Source organism: Myxocyprinus asiaticus, chromosome 25 (assembly GCF_019703515.2).
Source record: "Myxocyprinus asiaticus isolate MX2 ecotype Aquarium Trade chromosome 25, UBuf_Myxa_2, whole genome shotgun sequence".
In the NCBI taxonomy this organism is placed as follows: Eukaryota; Metazoa; Chordata; class Actinopteri; order Cypriniformes; family Catostomidae; genus Myxocyprinus; species Myxocyprinus asiaticus.
The window spans coordinates 16,160,824-16,179,342 of record NC_059368.1 but is presented as its reverse complement, the minus strand read 5'-3'; the positions used below and the strand labels follow the sequence as shown (position 1 = coordinate 16,179,342).

The 18,519-nt window shown below is 39.9% G+C and overlaps 1 protein-coding gene across 3 annotated transcripts in view; it reads right to left on the bottom strand.

The window, feature by feature from the left end:
• LOC127415531 (syntaxin-binding protein 5-like) overlaps window positions 1–18,519 on the bottom strand; it is a 127,084-nt gene that overhangs the window by 70,104 nt on the left and 38,461 nt on the right. For all 3 annotated transcript variants that reach the window (XM_051654296.1, XM_051654293.1, XM_051654295.1), the window contains exons 3-4: window positions 11,180–11,261; window positions 7,542–7,642 (exon numbers count right to left, since the gene is read on the bottom strand). In XM_051654296.1, the coding sequence (XP_051510256.1) occupies window positions 7,542–7,642; window positions 11,180–11,261 (183 nt within the window). The remainder of the gene's footprint in view (window positions 1–7,541; window positions 7,643–11,179; window positions 11,262–18,519) is intronic.

Genomic DNA, 18,519 nt, shown 5'->3' with positions numbered 1-18,519 from the left:
GCCTCCGCGTCTGAGACCATCAACCCTTATCACATGGCTTGTTGAGCATGTTGCCATGGACATAGCGCGTGTGGAGGCTTCACGGCATCCACCGCGCCAACAATGCACAACTCACCACGCACCCCACCGAGAACAAACCACATTATAGTGACCACGAGGAGGTTACCCCATATGACTCTACCTAGCAACAGGGCCAATTTGGTTGCTTAGGAGACCTGGATGGAGTCACTCAGCACGCCCTGGGATTCGAACTAGCAAACTAGCGAACTCCAGGGGTGATAGCCAGCGTATTTTACCACTGAGCTACCCAGGCCCCAAAATCAGTTGATTTGGGACGGCTTTCACTGTCCCATTGTTTTCTTGGGCTCAAGACACACCACAGAGGGAGACACTTTGTAAATGTCAGACACATCGGTGACTATACCTATAACATCTGCCTCTTGCTTCTGAGGCACACACACACAAACAAGAACTTGTTTGACCATGAAAGCTGCTGTTGGCAAGTTGTCACTCTCATCAACAGAAGCAGTGCAGATTATAAGTGGCTCATCTCTTATCAGAGTCAACAGATGTCCAAACCGAATCAGAAGGTTACAACCTTCCTGCACTGATCTATAGCTATGAGTGTGACTGAAGATCTCAAACGCTCTACAATTCTTTACACAGTGTTACAATGCTGACTGAAGTGTTCTTAGTCTGAACACATGTCTTTTGAGGATACTGTTATCATATGACCATTAACATATGGGATACATGATGTGGATTTCATAACAGAGGTAATTTAGAAGGTGGAAAACAGCCATGGCTCTTGGTACAAGAAACCTTGGTTAACATTATAAGTGGACTTCTGAGACAGCAGTAAAATGCTTAAAGTGTAGAATGCCTCTTCTTTAAAGGAGTTTCTATTGATTAGTTCATATATATATATATATATATATATATATATATATATATATATATATATATATATATATATATATATATATACAGTTGTGCTCAAAAGTTTGCATACCCTTGGGGAATTGGTAATATATGTACCATTTCTAAAGAAAACATGAGTGAGAAGGCAAAACACATTTCTTTTATTTCTTATGGGATTCATATTCAACTGTAGGTTATAACAGAATGGCACAATCATAAAACAAAACATGGCAACAAAGAAAAAAATGAAATGACCCCTGTTCAAAAGTCTGCATACCCTTAGTTCTTAATACTGTGTATTGCCCCCTTTAGCATCAATGACAGCGTGCAGTCTTTTGTAATAGTTGTCTATGAGGCCCCACATTTTTGCTGCCCATTCGTCTTGGCAAAATGCCTCCAGGTCACGCAAAGTCTTTGGTCGTCTTGCATGAACCGCACGTTTGAGATCTCCCCAGAGTGGCTCGATGATATTAAGGTCAGGAGACTGTGATGGCCACTCCAGAACCTTCACCTTTTTCTGCTGTAACCACTGTAGGGTCAACTTGGCCTTGTGCTCAGGGTCACTGTCATGCTGGAAAGTCCAAAAGCGTCCCATGCGCAGCTTTCGTGCAGAAGAATGCAAATTGTCTGCCAGTATTTTCTGATAACATGCTGCACTCATCTTGCCATTAATTTTCACAAGATTCCCCATGCCTTTAGAGCTCACACACCCCCAAAACATCAGTGAGCCACCACCATGCTTCACAGTGGGGATGGTATTCTTTTCACTATAGGCCTTGTTGACCCCTCTCCATACAAAGCACTTATGGTTGTGACCATAAAGCTCTATTTTGGTCTCATCACTCCAAATTACAGTGTGCCAGAAGCTGTGAGGCGTGTCAAGGTGATGTCGGGCATATTGTAACCAGGCTTTTTTGTGGCATTGGTGCAGTAAAGGCTTCTTTCTGGCAACTCGACCATGCAGCTCATTTTTGTTCAAGTATCGTCGTATTGTGCTCCTTGAAACAACCACACCGTCTTTTTCCGGAGCAGCCTGTATTTCTCCTGAGGTTACCTGTGGGTTTTTCTTTGTATCCCAAACAATTCTTCTGGCAGTTGTGGCTGAAATCTTTCTTGGTCTACCTGACCTTGGCTTGGTATCAAGAGATCCCTGAATTTTCCACTTCTTAATAAGTGACTGAACAGTATTGACTGGCATTTTCAAGACTTTGGATATCTTTTTATATCCTTTTCCATCTTTATAAAGTTCCATTACCTTGTTACGCAGGTCTTTTGTCAGTTCTTTTCTGCTCCCCATGGCTCAGTATCTAGCCTGTTCAGTGTATCCACGTGAGAGCTAACAAACTCATTGACTATTTATACACAGACACTAATTTCAATTTAAAAAGCCACAGGTGTGGGAAATTAACCTTTAATTGCCATTTAAACCTGTGTATGTCACCTTGTGTGTCTGTAACAAGGCTAAACATTCAAGGGTATGTAAACTTTTGATCAGGGCCATCTGGGTGATTTCTGTTATCATTATGATTTAAAAAGGAGCCAAACAACTATGTGATAATAAATGGCTTCATATGATCACTATCCTTAAATAAAAGACAGTTTTTTTTGCATGGTCAGTCATATTGTCAAAATCAATGCCAAAATTTCACAATTTCTGCCAGGATAAGCAAACTTTTAAGCACAACTATATATATATATATATATATATATATATATATATATATATATATACAGTTGAAGTCAGAGGTTTATATACACCTTAGCCAAATACATTTAAACTCAGTTTTTCACAATTCCTGACATTTAATCATAGAAAACATTCCCTGTCTCAGGTCAGTTAGGATCACTACTTTATTTTAAGGATGTGAAATGTCAGAATAATTGTAGAGAATAATTTATTTCAGCTTTTATTTCTTTCATCACATTCCCAGTGGGTCCATTTGGTAACATTTGCCTTTAAATTGTTTAATTTGGATCAAACGTTTTGGGTAGCCTTTGTCCACAAGCTTCTCACAATAAGTTGCTGGAATTTTGGCCCATTCCTCCAGACAGAACTGGTGTAGCTGAGTCAGGTTTGTAGGCCTCCTTGCTCGCACATGCTTTTTCAGTTCTGCACACAAATTTTCTATCAGATTGAGGTCAGGGGTTTGTGGTGGCCACTCCAATACCTTGACTTTGTTGTCCTTAAGCCATTTTGCCACAACTTTGGAGGTATGCTTGGGGACATTGTCCATTTGGAAGACCCATTTGTGACCGAGCTTTAACTTCCTGGCTGATGTCTTGAGATGTTGACTCAATATATCCACATAATTTTCCTTCCTCATGATGCCATCTATTTTGTGAAGTGCGCCAGTCCTTCCTGCAGCAAAGCACCCCCACAACATGATGCTGCCACCCCCATGCTTCACTGTTGGGAAGGTGTTCTTCGGCTTGCAAGCCTCAACTTTTTTCCTCCAAACATAACAATGGTCATTATGGCCAAACAGTTAAATTTTTGTTTCATTAGTCCAGAGGACATTTCTCCTAAAAGTAAAATCTTTGTCCCCATATGCACTTGCAAACTGTATTCTGGCTTTTTTATGGTGGTTTTGGAGCAGTGGCTTCTTCCTTGCCGAGTAGCCTTTCAGGTTATGTCGATATAGGACTTGTTTTATTGTGGATATAGATACTTGTCTATCTGTTTCCTCCAGCATCTTCACAAGGTCCTTTGCTGTTGTTCTGGGATTGATTTGCACTTTTTGCACCAAACTACGTTCATCTCTAGGAGACAGAATGCATCTCCTTCCTGAGCGGTATGATGGCTGTGTGGTCCCACGGTGTTTATATTTGCATACTGTTGTTTGTACAGATGAACGTGGTACCTTTAGGTGATTGGAAATTGCTCCCAAGGATGAACCAGACTTGTGGAGGTCCACAATTTTTTTTCTGAGGTTTTGCTTTTGATTTTCCCATGATGTCAAGCAAAGAGGCACTGAGTTTGAAGGTAGGCCTTAAAATACATCCACAGGTACACCTCCAATTTACTCCAATTAACCTATAAGAAGCTAATTGGCTAATTGCCTAAAGGCTTGACATCATTTTCTGGAATTTTCCAAACTGTTTAAAGGCAAAGTTAACTTACTGTATGTAAACTTCTGACCCACTGGAATTGTGATATAGTCAATGAAAACTGAAACAATCTGTCTGTAAACAACTGTTTGAATTGTTGAAAAATTACTCATGTCATGCAGTAGATGTCCTAAATGACTTGCCAAAACTATAGTTTGCTAATATTAAATCTGTGGAGTGGTTAAACAATTAGTTTTAATGACTTCAAGTGTATGTAAACTTCTGACTGCAACTATACACACACACACACACACACACACACACACACACACACACACACACACATATATATATACAGTACTGTGCAAAAGGCACATAAGATGTTTCACAAAAGCATTTGTCTTAAGATGGTTATTTATATCTTCAGCTTTAGTGTTACATTACTTTTTAAATAGAAAAGATTAGAATAGAAGAACAGGGAGCCCTGCAACAGATGTCATGGCCCCCACAAAGCCCCCCACTGAACATTGTGTCTGTCTGAGATTACATATAGAGACAAAAGCAATTGAGACAGCCTAAATAGATAGAAGTACTGTGGTGTATTCTCCAAGAAGCTTGGAACATCCTATCTGCCAACAACCAAGAAAAACTGTGTCTAGGTGTACCTAGGAGAATTGGTGCTGTTTTAAAGGTAAAGGTGGTCACACCAAATATTGATTTAGCTTTTTTTATGTTTACTGGACTTTGTATGACATTAAGTGATAAATGAAAACTATTTATTTCATTATTTTTGAAGCCATCCTTACTTTTTCACAAGTGCCCAAAACTTTTGCTCAGTACTGTATATATATATATTTTTTTTTTTGTGGTATTGAAACTATTGAAATATTGAAAATATTGAAATGTTGGTATCGTGACAACACTAGCCCTGACATTTATTTATTTCGCAGAGACTTATCCAAAATGACTTTCGAAATGGAGAGTGCAACAACATAAGTTTTTCATTCTAAGCAGTAACATGCAAAGTGTGGCAATACATGTTCAGAACAAAAGTATATATAATTTATATATATATATATATACTTTATATATCGCTTCCCTTCGTCACCTGGAGGGCGAGGTTGGTCGCTAAGCGCAGTTCTTGCATCAATCCTGGGGCGGAACTACCCTATTGCAGTTCCTTTAGCGCACTGGCTTGGTGGACTTGCAGGAGAGCCATGGCATGCAGGGAGGAGGCAGCTTGTCCAGCAGCACTGTAGGCCTTGGCCGTCAGGGACGATGTAAACCTACAGGCCCTGGACAGGAGTTCTGCGATCATAGGTGCACCGCGAGCACCTTATCCACCAGGGGATTCACTGAATACCCCTTGGCTGCCCCACCATCGAGGATAGTGAGGGTGGGGGAGCTGAAAGATCGGGACCGGGCAGTAAAAGGTTACTCCCACAACCTTGTCAGCTCCTTGTGCACTTCCGGGAAGAAAGGAACTGAGGCAGGGCAAGGCTGTGAGCGGCGCCGCGAGCCCAGGAACCAATCATCGAGCCGCGAGGGTTCAGGGGAGAGCAGAGGGTTCCACTCTAGCCCGACGCTCGCGGCTGCCCAGAAAAGCAGGTCCGTCATCTCCGCGTCAGCCTGTGACTGGGCGAACGTGCCCAAGGGGGGAAGCCCAGCTGAGGTTTCCGCATCTGACTGGACAAGCCCGCTCTCCAATGCTGCGTTCGAGAGCTCATCACCTTCGCGGGCTCCGAACAAGAGGTCGAACTCGCCCTGAGACGAGCCAGCGGACTCATCCGGAAGCCCAATCGGGGCAAATGAGCATGCTGGGGAATGGGAGGTCCGTGGGGGTTTACCCGGCGGAGGTGGTCCCATTGAGGCCCCCAAATCACCCCCAGTGCTAGCCGTGCTGTCCTCATACGCGTAGGTAGAAGGACCGAGGTGGGGAGCCGCTGGGGTGGCTTGCTTTCTAATGAAGGCAATCCGTGACCGCAACGTTGCCATGGTCATGTTCTCGCAATAAGGACATGACCCATCCACGAAAGATGTCTCCGCGTGGGTAGCGCCCAGACACGAAAGACAGAGATAACGACCGCAACCAGGAATAACACACAAACGGAAGGGCATCTTTAAAAAGACGTTCCGTGTGTGCCGCTCTTTTAGAGAAATATACTCTTCTTAGAATATTTCTAATATCTAATATTTCTTTTATTTCTGCCGAAGTGCCCAGGGGCGTTCTCTGCAGTGCACCAGTGCAGAGGAGGAGAAGCCGCTGAATGAAAAGCCATGGAAATTCAGCTCAGTGAGCATCGACCGTTCGGCTCCGAAGAGAAAATTTGAATGAGTGTTTGCATACCAGCTCCTTTTATACCGATATGTTCAGGGGAGTGGTATGCAAATAGTATCCATCGCCAATTCCCATTGACCTTTTTTCAAAGATCAGAGGTGTTTCGGGCTCCCAAAAGTGACCCCTAGTGTCACTACATCGACACAACGTCGAGTGAGTGACAGATAGGAACACTGGTATCACTACACTTTTTTTTTTTTTTTAATCGACTTGGTACCGAAGAACTTTTGACATATTTAGTCAGGGCTCGACAATGAGGATGGCCCAATTCAACCATCATTTGCCCATTCGGATCAGTACTACATTTTGCCACCAATTCAGTTTGCAGAGCACACAACAGCCAAGCAAGCAGATGCAAAAGAATGTGGGATGGTACACAACGGACGAGTTCTTGAGTTCAAATAGCTAGACTGTGCCCAAACGAACACAGGGTCTTTTTAAAATTAGAACTTTTGTTTTTTCAGTGCAAAAGACTGAGGAGGTGTACACAGAGGACGTGTTTTTGAATTGAAACAGCTAGACTGAGCCAAAAAGAACACATTAGTCCTGAGAGAAATTTGTTTACTTGACACACAGACTTAAAAGCGCAACGCTTGTGGTGCAAGACACACAAAACAGCAGGACATGATGTAGCAGTTACAAAACAGCACAGGAACTAGGAGCTTGTGTATACGCCCCCCTAAACTTTGCAATCTTGTTATCTCTTGCTAAAGTGTCCTGTATGATTTCTTTTTTTTTTTTTTTTTGCTGTGTAATATACAGATTTATTGCAAATTATAAACTCTTAACATTATTTTAAATGTAAAAGATGTCTTAGCATTAAATAAAACAATACACAGAACATTGCCTCAGGACAAGTAAAAATCATAACAGCTGGCCTGACTGGGCCAGCTAAAGTAATCCTCATTGTTAAGCCCCAAATGTGACTATTTTACACCACTTTTGCAATTGTACTCTAGTTTGCAAACATTGTGACTCAACATGTTGACTGTATCCCTTTGAAATGACTGGTATGTTCTGGGCTGCACCTGGGTACCAATAGTGAGCATGGAAGAGGAAGTGTACTGGAAAGATAAGAGGGTGAGAGAAACAGTGGTATCAGGTGTGACTGTGGGGCCACAGACTGAACAAGACCAACCCTGATCTGCCACACATGTGGTAATGTATCGCTGATCAGTAGCCTACATGCACACACACGCTCAGAACAAGAGTAGATTAAGTGACCGTGGCTGACCTCTCCTTGTTGAACTTGAGTGAGTGCAGTACAGCTGGTCTTTTCTGTCGCAGGTTCCATAGGTGAATACTGTCATCAGCCAAAGCACTAACCAGTGCCCCCTACAACAGAGAAAGCAAGATAAGCAAAAGAAACAATTTTAAGACAATTTTATGTGATCTGATCATAATTAGACAGCACTAAATACAGGTGTAAACAGGGTCCAAAACATTTTGTGATCCAATCACTCAAATCACATTTGGATGTATACAAACACGTGACCCCATCACAAACAAAGACGTTTAGAAGACTATCTAAGCTCTGTAGGCCCTCACAATTAAGTGAATGCGTACCAAAATTTGTAAGCTCCAAAATGCACATAGAGGCAGCATAAAAGCAATCCATTAGATTCCAGTGGGTAAATCCAGGTCTTCAGAAGCGATATGATAGGTGTGGGTGTGAAACAGATAAATCCATAAGTCCTTTTTTACTATAAATTCTCCTCCCTGTCCAATAGGTGGCAATATGCCCAAAGAATGTGAATCGCCAAAAACAAACAAAGAAGAACTCTTAGGAGAGAAGAGAGCGCTAACGAGGGCTGGTGAAAGTGAACTTTTATAGTAAAAAAACGACTTAAATATTGATCTGTTTCTCACCCACACTTTTCATATCACTTCAAAAAAAATGGATATAACAACTGGAGTCATATGGATTACTTTTATGCTGCATTTATGTACTTTTTGGAGCTTCAAAGTTCTGGTCAACATTCACTTGCATTGAAAGGACCAACACAGCTGAGATATTCTTCTAAAAATCTTTGTTTGTGTTCAGAAGTCATACACATCTGGGATGGCATGAGGGTGAGTAAAAGAAAAAAAATGAGAATTTTCTTGGGTGAACTATTCCTTTAAGAATAAGGGTGCACGATTTTTTAAAAACTTTATCAACATGCAGTAACCCGGTGTTACGGTATTTGTGTGTTATATCATTTGAAACAGATCTTAATGCCAGGTGTAAACAGGTCCAGAGCAAGAGTTATAGATACACTCACACACACATAAACTATTCCAGCACAGATAGCCGATAGATTCCGCAGCATTTCTGGAGGGTGGGAAGATTATATATACAATGGTAGGTGGTAGATATATACAGTATGTGTGTGTGAGAGACAGAACTGTGTGGAAAATAAATCGAAAGAGATACAGTGTGGGTGGGACACACACAGGGAAGAAGGCATGCTAGCACAAAATATATCCTCTCCATCTAGGAACTACAGTAGCATATTCAGCCAAAACACATTGCCTTTCATGGTTATAGAGGCTGACTATAAAAGAGACAGAGTTTGTGCTTTCTCCCAGGTGTGTACAGGCTCTGCTTGGTGTGCGGAGTTACACACAAAATATCCAAATTTATCTGTACTGACAGTAAATCAGACACATAAACATGCACTAATCAACGTGTGGAGGAACTCAAAATAACATCTCAGCTTTCATGAAAAGCTGAAAAACCGTACCATTACAATTTATATTATTGCAATGCATCATACTATCATACTGCAAAGAATCCTATTCTTCCTCATTACCTTAATGCGGTTTTACCAACCAGCCAGCCCAGCGGCTTTACTGTACACAGCTGAGTTAGGCTGCTCTGAGCAGGCAAATTCAGTGTAGAGACGCAATGCCTCATAAAACGACATATTAAACAACCAGCTCTGAAGCTAAAATACACTATATTGCCAAAAGTATTCGCTCATCTGCCTTTAGACGCATATGAATTTAAGTGACATCCCATTCTTAATCCATAGGGTTTAATATGACGTCGGCCCACCCTTTGCAGCTATAACAGCTTCAACTCTTCTGGGAAGGCTTTCCACAAGGTTTAGGAGTGTGTTTATGGGAATTTTTGACCATTCTTCCAAAAGCACATTTGTGAGGTCAGACACTGATGTTGGACGAGAAGGCCTGGCTCGCAGTCTTCTCTCTAATTCATCCCAAAGGTGCTCTATCTGGTTGAGGTCAGGACTCTGTGCAGGCCAGTCAAGTTCTTCCACACCAAACTCGCTCATCCATGTCTTTATGGACCTTGCTTTGTGCACTGGTGAGCAGTCATGTAGGAACAGGAAGAGGCCATCCCCAAACTGTTCCCACAAAGTTGGGATCATGGAACTGTCCAAAATCTCTTGGTATGCTGAAGCATTCAGAGTTCCTTTCACTGGAACTAAGGGGCCAAGCCCAGCTCCTGAAAAACAACCCCACACCATAATCCCCCCTCCACCAAACTTCACAGTTGGCACAATGCAGTCAGACAAGTACCATTCTCCTGGCAACCGCCAAACCCAGACTCGTCCATCAGATTGCCAGATGGAGAAGCGTGATTCGTCACTCCAGAGAACGCGTCTCCACTGCTCTAGAGTCCAGTGGTGGCGTGCTTTACACCACTGCATCCGACGCTTTGCATTGCACTTGGTGATGTATGGTTTGGATGTAGCTGCTCGGCCATGGAAACCCATTCCATGAAGCTCTCTACGCACTGTTCTTGAGCTAATCTGAAGGCCACATGAACTTTGGAGGTCTGTAGCGATTGACTCTGCAGAAAGTTGCCGACCTCTGTGCACTATGCGCCTCAGCATCCGCTGACCCCGCTCTGTTATTTTACGTGGCCTACCACTTCGTGGCTGAGTTGCTGTCATTCCCAATCGCTTCCACTTTGTTATAATACCACTGACAGTTGACTGTGGAATATTTAGTAGCGAGGAAATTTCACGACTGGACTTGTTGCACAGGTGGCATCCTATCACAGTACCACGCTGGAATTCACTGAGCTCCTGAGAGCGGCCCATTCTTTCACAAATGTTTGTAGAAGCAGTCTGCATGCCTAGGTGCTTCATTTTATACACCTGTGGCCATGGAAGTGATTGGAACACCTGAATTCAATTATTTGGATGGGTGAGCGAATACTTTTGGCAATATAGTGTATATGCTAAAATATATTGCATGCCATTGCCATGGTAAACTGCTCTAAATAAGTTTTTCCCTACTAATCTCAAGATGTCTATTATTTTTAAAATCTGGAAATTTGTATAATTTTTTCAAGCATATTTAGCCTCATTCCATTGGCATTTTTTTCCAAATTATTTTAAGTCAAAACCTCACTAAACTTATTTTATTTCTTATTTTATAAGAACCATTTTTGCAATGCACAACAAAAATTTGCGGACTTCATTTTTTCTGTCTTCAAGTGTTCTAATGTGCTACTCCACCCAAACCAAAGAGTGAAAACATTCAAAACATAAGAAGCACTTTAAATTAATTCAGGAAGAAATAGGCATTTTTTTCTCCGCATGCAGATTGTACTAATCATCTTGACACTAAGGAGTGCGATCTACAAGACAGCTTAGTGTAAGAGATCCCTGTGGTCTTGGCTGTTGGCAACACTCTAGGGAGGAAATGGTAATATCAGCCTCTTCTGTAGGGTCCCTCCAGGGCCACTCTGGAGGACAAGAGGGTTTGTGACAGCAAAGGCTCTGGGTTAAGGGATCACCTAAGCCTCTTGAGGCTTCATCCTGGATTATTTAAACTGCCTCCCGGAGCTCCGGGGGAATTGGCTCTTAGCATGGGGTTGAGCAGGACACAGAAAGAGGTAAAAAAAAAAAGACTCACCTCGTTTATGAGAAACTGTAGCTGGATGACAGCCGATCCACTCTCGTGCTGACAGTAACACTCCACACCGGGCCGGCCAAATCTGAAAGGGTTCTGAGTCAAGGAAACCATTTTAAGGAGAGTGAGACTATCAAGATTGTGACAGTTTGTGTCACAGTCTGATATTACACTGTCCAACCAAAAAAACATGCCACTAAAAGGAAATGTTCACAAAAAAATGACATTTCTGTCATTATTTATTCACCATCATGTTGTTCCCAACCTGTATGACTTTCTTTGTTACACAAAATGTGAATTTTTCAAGAATATCCTGGCCCTTGCCACTCTTTTCCAGATAATGAAAGTGAATAAGGACTGGGGCTGTCAAGCTCCAAAATGTCAAAGAGCACCATAAAATTATCAAAAAAGTGGTCCATATGACTTGTGCACTGTCACCAAGTCACTAAGTAATATGATAGATTTGTGTGAGGAGGACCGAAATAAGCCACTGTTCCGGCAAAATGTATGTCAGTCATTGTTCATTCTCTGTGGACAACATACAAGTTAATTACCACAGCCAATCTCTAACATGACTGCTGGCAAGAAAGTCTGTCAGTCACTGTCAAAATTACTATCCGAAATCAGGCAACAAAGGAGAAGAGCTCACTTTATGAATATTATTGTTTGAACAACATTATCCAATGTCATAACGCTGGCTCTCCTTCCATCTAAAACTGAAGTCTCAAAAACTCTAACCGCTTTTAATCACTGCTTATCAACAAAAATTTGACACGCAAGAGATCTCTTTATTCCAAAAACACACAATGAGTCAATGAGAGGGGCCAATTTCAGTTCTTTTTACAAAAAGCAGTCATTAACAGAACGCTTTACCACAAAAAATACATTTTGTTCATCATGTATGCTCTGTAGATATCGCTCTCTTTCCACAATAGACTCAAACCGTACATAAGTGAAGTTGTGAAACAATACAATGCAGACCAAAGTTCTTCATATTAAAAGCTTCAAATGTTCTGTTTTTTAATTGCATGGCACTGTGCAAGTTGCCGCTCAGGCAGAATGCACATTTTGCTAAAAAAAAAAAAAAAAAAAAAAAAATTTGTTTCGAAACATGTTTTTTGAAGTTCGTTTTAACTTTACACCTAGTCTAAAAAATCTGATGCTCCTGCATGAGACACATAGCACAATGTTAAAAAATGTCCATTTAGTGCATGCTTACAAAGAAAAGTCATTGAAAAACAGCACAGACGGACATAAAAACAATTCAGTGTGAACAGCCCCTAAGTTGTTAGCAGGCTGTTGGGTGAACTATCCAGGCCTGGCACACAGTGCATGATTGTGAGTCTGTGTTTGTGCTGTAGAGATATAATTTGATGAGAGAGGGAGGGACGCACAAATAAAATAGATTAAACGGCTGATTGCTGGAGATCAAACTGTTGACAAAGAGACAAGTATGCAAACAGGAGTATACTAGCATGCATAAAGATGTGGGTTCTGAAGTTTATCACTAGGGAGTGTTACGAAAACATAAACCTGTCTGAGGTTTGTGTGAGAGTATTAGGAGAGGAACAGTGTTTGTTTATAGCTTTACAGCAAGGACACGGAGAGTTGGAGAATAGAAAGAAAAATGCATGACCAAGAGAGAAACCATACAGATATTCATGAATATCTAAAAATAGGTGGAAAAGAGTGAGGAGCCCAACTCAGCTACAGTCAGTTTCATTTTATCATAATTCCAGAGGGGTCTAAAAGTCTGAGACTACACTGAAACTGTAGGAATTTTAAACAAAGAAATTACATAAAACTAATATACGTAGATTCTGCACTTTTCCTAGATTACTAATCAAAGAAGCAAATTTGTGACACTGACCATGTTATCTACGACATATAAAAGGTCAGATGTCTTTGCTTCCACAGAAGCACACAAGATGCTCTTTAGAACATCTCAAATCCTGCTCAGGTGATATGGATCATCAGGTTTTGCATAAACGTCATGCCAGCTCGAGTGCATGCTGTAATTAAAGCAAAAGGGGAACATGCCAAATAATAAATTCTGAAATTCATATTATCATTTTTGTTAATTCAACTTTTCACACAAATTGTTAAACTGGTAATATAATTTGTAATGGAACAGATTTAGAAAAATGCTAAATAGAAGCATTTTCACTAGTGGTCTTAGACTTTTAGACTCAACTGTAATTATTAATAATTAAAAGAAATACTCAAACCATAAGCTCTCAGTGCTGAAATCATCAGCATGTTCTGTCAATTATTCATTTTATTCATGTCAATACACAACCAATAAAAACAGTGTATAATTACAGTACATGCATGCATCTAACTGCTTGCCGAAGAAACACAATGACTGACTAAGTCTTGCGAAATGATGCTATTTTGGCAGCATCCTAAAGCTGCAGCAGCAGTGTACTGGAGTGCAGACAGAGCAACCTTCATCCGTCACCTGAAGGAAGCCTGTACACTCATTCAGTGGCTCATCTCATCTATCCATCACAGACACTTTGAAGTGACAGGGATGGAAGATACCGCAGGAAATTGTGTGTGCCGATAAGGAACTGCCTCGAATCCTCATAAATTCTCCAATTCACCTATAGCCACCTGATTTGGACACCAGTGCCCCATTATGTAATGAGGAACTGCACATGCAGCAGATGACAGATAGTGTATGGTGAAGTCAGGGGTAATCGTGTCAAAAAAAGTAATGAAAAATAAAAGAGAGAGAGAGAGAGGAAATACAATGTTCCCACACTTTTTGACCAATTAATTTCCATGACTTTTCCATGACCTTTCCAGTCGTTCGTGATTTTTAGATATGTTTTTAAAAATCAATCAAATTCAGGCTGGTTTGTTAATGTATCATTCAGACCAATTTGTGATCTGCTATGACCGATTCAGTAAAAAGAACAGACTCCAAAAAACAATTCACTCACAAAAAAATTTATTATAAAAATTCCTTGACCTTTACATGACTTTCTTGATTTCCTGATATGTCCCGTGTTAAAGCACAAAGAAGGCACAGAAGACCAGAGAAGGGTTCTATCATTGCACGAATGACAGAACTGGTCCCATCTGAAAAAAATAAATAAAATAAAATGCCAAAAACTCTCTGCTGTTATGAACTACGAACTCTAATGTCAGTACACAAAAAAACACAACACACAATAAAAGCCTTGTGGACAGTTAAATGGCCATAAAGCAAACACCTACTGAATCTTTTCACAAACAGGAATGAGCACCCTAAAATTTTGTCATGCATTACAAGCAAGGCTAAACAATAAGAATGGCCCAGTGTAAGAGAGTTTCAGACCAGTAGACGGGACTGTCTCTTGCCTATAAGGCTAGTGCTGCATTGTCACTACATCTTTCATTTGTTGATGATGTACATGTGTTTTTATGCATTGCAAACTTACACGTTTTCTGTGATGCACTGAGCATTGTTGTTGTGAAAAAAATAATAATAATTTTTTTTTTAATAATAAATATATATATATATATATATATATATATATATATATATATATATATATATATATATATATATATATATATATATATTATGTTGCAAATTAATTTTTTTCTTTTTTATTTTTTTGTGTGGGGCCAGTGTAAATATTGGCAGGGGAAGTACAAGTCTGCAGTGTTTCTCATTAATTACCTAGACCGTGGCCTAATTTGTCCCACCTCAGTTTCATAATGAAACGAAAATATTTTTACACTTCTCATAATAACATAAAAGATCTCTAACATTGTGTTTTGCACTGTTGCTTCGGCAAACCAGCCGAAGAACAGAAAAAACAATATATAACGTATATAACTTTATATCTAGCTAGCTAACGTTAGCTAATTATCTAACGTTAACATTATTACCAGCAGCTCTGGTAATCATCACCATTTGTATCTATACAACCAATGTGTTAATTATTAAATTACTACTAGAGCACAAAATTGTTTACAAGAGCACAAAGTTCTTCATAGATCTAGACACTTAAATTTGCTCTCAAACTGCACCAGACTGATGCATTTAACTTTAAAATGTACACTATTTTCTTATGGGGGAGTTGCCCCCAGACCCCCCCAGAGGGTCCGAGGTACACCAAATATAGTCTCACAAAATCCTGTGGGAAACACTGAGTCTGAACTACTGGCCCCACTGGACCAGCAGAAAAAGAAAAAAAAACCTTACTGCTGAGCACTAACTGAATAGTAACTGCATTTCATGTAGTAATAATTTGTGGGATATGTGTGTGTGTGGGCAGATTTGGGTGGTTTACGAGGACATTTTTTTTAGGTTACAAACTGGTAATTACAAGGGTATTATGCTATAAATGTGGTTTATGAGGACATTTCTAGTGTCCCCATAATTCAAATCGCTTAAAAAACATACTAAATTATGTTTTTTTGAAAATGTAATAATGCAGAAAGTTTTCTGTGAAGGTTAGGTTTAGGGGTAGGGTTAGGGTTAGGGGATAGAATCTATAGTTCGTACAGTACAAAAATCATTATGTCTATGGAGAGTCCTCATAAGGATAGCCGCACCAACATGTGTGTGTGTGTGTGTGTGTGTGTGTGTGGTTTCTACAACTCCTGTCTGCAACAAAGACAGTAAGTTGCAGACAGAAGCAGTCTAAACGAGGGACAGAAAAAAAATGTTGGAAGAAAAAGGAAGATTGCAGCCTAGGGGGTCAATAGTGACGTTTATGCTGCTCTGATGTCAGAACTGTCCAGTCATACTTCAACCTAACAGAGGCAAGACAACACAACAAACACACAAATACATAAATATGCACACACATACACAAAGCTAACATGCTACAGTAGCTGTGTCTCATTTTGAAGGCTGCATCCTCCGGAGGTCGCATTTATCGGCCGCATACGTCAGAGGCAGTCTCGTTTCAGAAAAGCGAGTAGGACACTCTGAATGCAGCCTTCGAATGCGACCTTCTTTCACAGGAATTCGGAGAATGCATGAGGTGTATCCATCGTGGCCTCTCACAACCCACAATTCTTTGCTTCAAAGGAAATGAACATCATTTGTCTGAAAATAATGACACCAATTTGCCCGAAAATATGATGTACAAACGCAAGTAATGTTAAGTCCCAAGTTGAAGTACCTCAGTAGATGTATGCAGAGTATATAATATGTATTATTATATTAATATATAATTGAAATAAAGTATTATAAACTAAAAGTACACCTGTAAAATCAATTTTCTTTTCTTTCTATATCATTATAACTCACCTAAAATTTACCTTATATATTCCCTTCCAAAGGGACTTTGTTCCCTTCTCACTCAAAGCGCTCACGCTTGTTAAAGAGTGGCGTGCTGTCTTAGTAACCATGATAAGTTCTGTTTCCGTTTGTCCTTCAAAGGCCATCTCATTTAAACGAGGCTTGTTTAAAGGAGGACGCTCTGTATACTGCAGCCTTCAAAGACATGTCATAGCTAACATGCAGCCTTCGATACAAGACACAGCAAGTGAGTTCCAATGACGCTATCTTTTTTTCTGCGAGTATTAAATACAAGCTCTCTCTCTTTCTTTCTCATGCTCCTAGGAATGATTAATTTGTCTAATATGCTTTCTAAATAAATAAACTCCAGAGGCATATTTGATTTATTGGGGACCCAAACAATTAAAGTTGCAAGTACTGTGGCTGTCGCTGAAACAAACTGCCTTCACCATGAGCATGCTTCAGTGCACATACGCTCTCAGAAAAGCCACTCTGCAGATACACTTGACACAAGGTGTGCTCTATTAAAACATCCTATACTCAGCAGCAACAACATAATCAGCTAATATGCAACCTGAAATGATTCATTTTAATACACTTACTAATGTTTTGCTGTTTTTTCAGAGCTGCCCTGCCTTGGGAATTTGCATACATGGACAGGATTTTTTTCCCCCTCACAGTCCTGGCTTCCTTCCAAATGATATCAGCTCTTATTTGGAGCTGTTTTTGTTTAAACACGTCTGATAGCTCGATCCCTACAGCCATGCTTTTCTCATGATATTTCAACATTCAACATCTGACCTGGAGGCATAAATAATTTGCCTAAAACATAACTCCCAATCAACCATTCTTTCTATCTAGCATCCACCTCGATAGACAGACAGACAGACAGACAGACAGACAGATAGATAGATAAATAGATAGATAGATTCTATATTTTCTGTGCCAGCTCATGAAGAAAAGTTAAAAAAAAAAATGGAGGAATCAAATGAAACAGAAAGTGCTTTGTGCATCATTAAAACCCTCTCTCCCAGTAGGTGGGTGTGATTGATTTCTGGAGATTGGCCAAAGAGTATTAATGACCCTGTTCTTCAAGCTAAATTTAGATCTAACTGTTCACCACTCACAGAGGATGATGAACACCCTCTAAACCACAAAAAATACATGAGCCAAGAAGCTATAAAGAAGAGAGAGCAGAGGAGAGGGACAGAGGAAAAAAAAAAAAAGAGATCTGGTAGATTCCTTCTTTATACTTTTTCAAGGGCTTTCTAAAATTTGAAAGCAAAACCAAACCGTCTTGCCAGTTGATTGTCAGTGACTTATCAAAGTTGACTTACAAACTTAAAGAAATAGTGATCTTTTTTAATGTTAAAATTGCAGTTGCACAGTCAACTATATGTACATAAGATATTTACAGGCTGACTGCAAGTAAACATTCTGTGGCATTAGTGTTATCACGGTACCAAAATATCAGTAAAATTTCATGATTCTCGGTACCAAGAAAAAATAAGTAATATGCATCTGAACACACTCCATTATCTTATTAAAATTTTACATTCACGTTTTTTAAGTAGGCCCCTTTGAAATTTTTTCTAAATTCTATTTTGTTATTACGTTTTTTTCTGAATTCCATATTTTAAAGTTTAATTCAGTTTCATCATCAAAATTGTGTTTACTCAAATGGATCCAAATCTTAATCAAATGAAAAAAGAACAATTCCGTTTCAACATACCATTTCAATTTTTATTATCAAATGAAGTTCTTTAGTAAAGATCCTCACAACTTTATCTAAAACACAACATTGGTCTCATTTTTGTCAAATAAAGTGTTGCACAACTGAGCATCACATTATAAATTAAAACAATGATGAAAAGCACTGCAGTGCTGAACTGAGTCGGTCCTTTGTACTACTGGTACTACAGAAACACTGGTATTGTTATTTTTTGGTACCGACTTCGTACTGAAGTACCAGTACTTTTGACAACACTATGTGGCACTATCAAAACATTGGGCCTCATTCAATAACCATGCATAGGCTCTTACTTGGCGTGAAATCTGCATACGAATTTGTTCAAGCAGAAATCTCGATTCATCA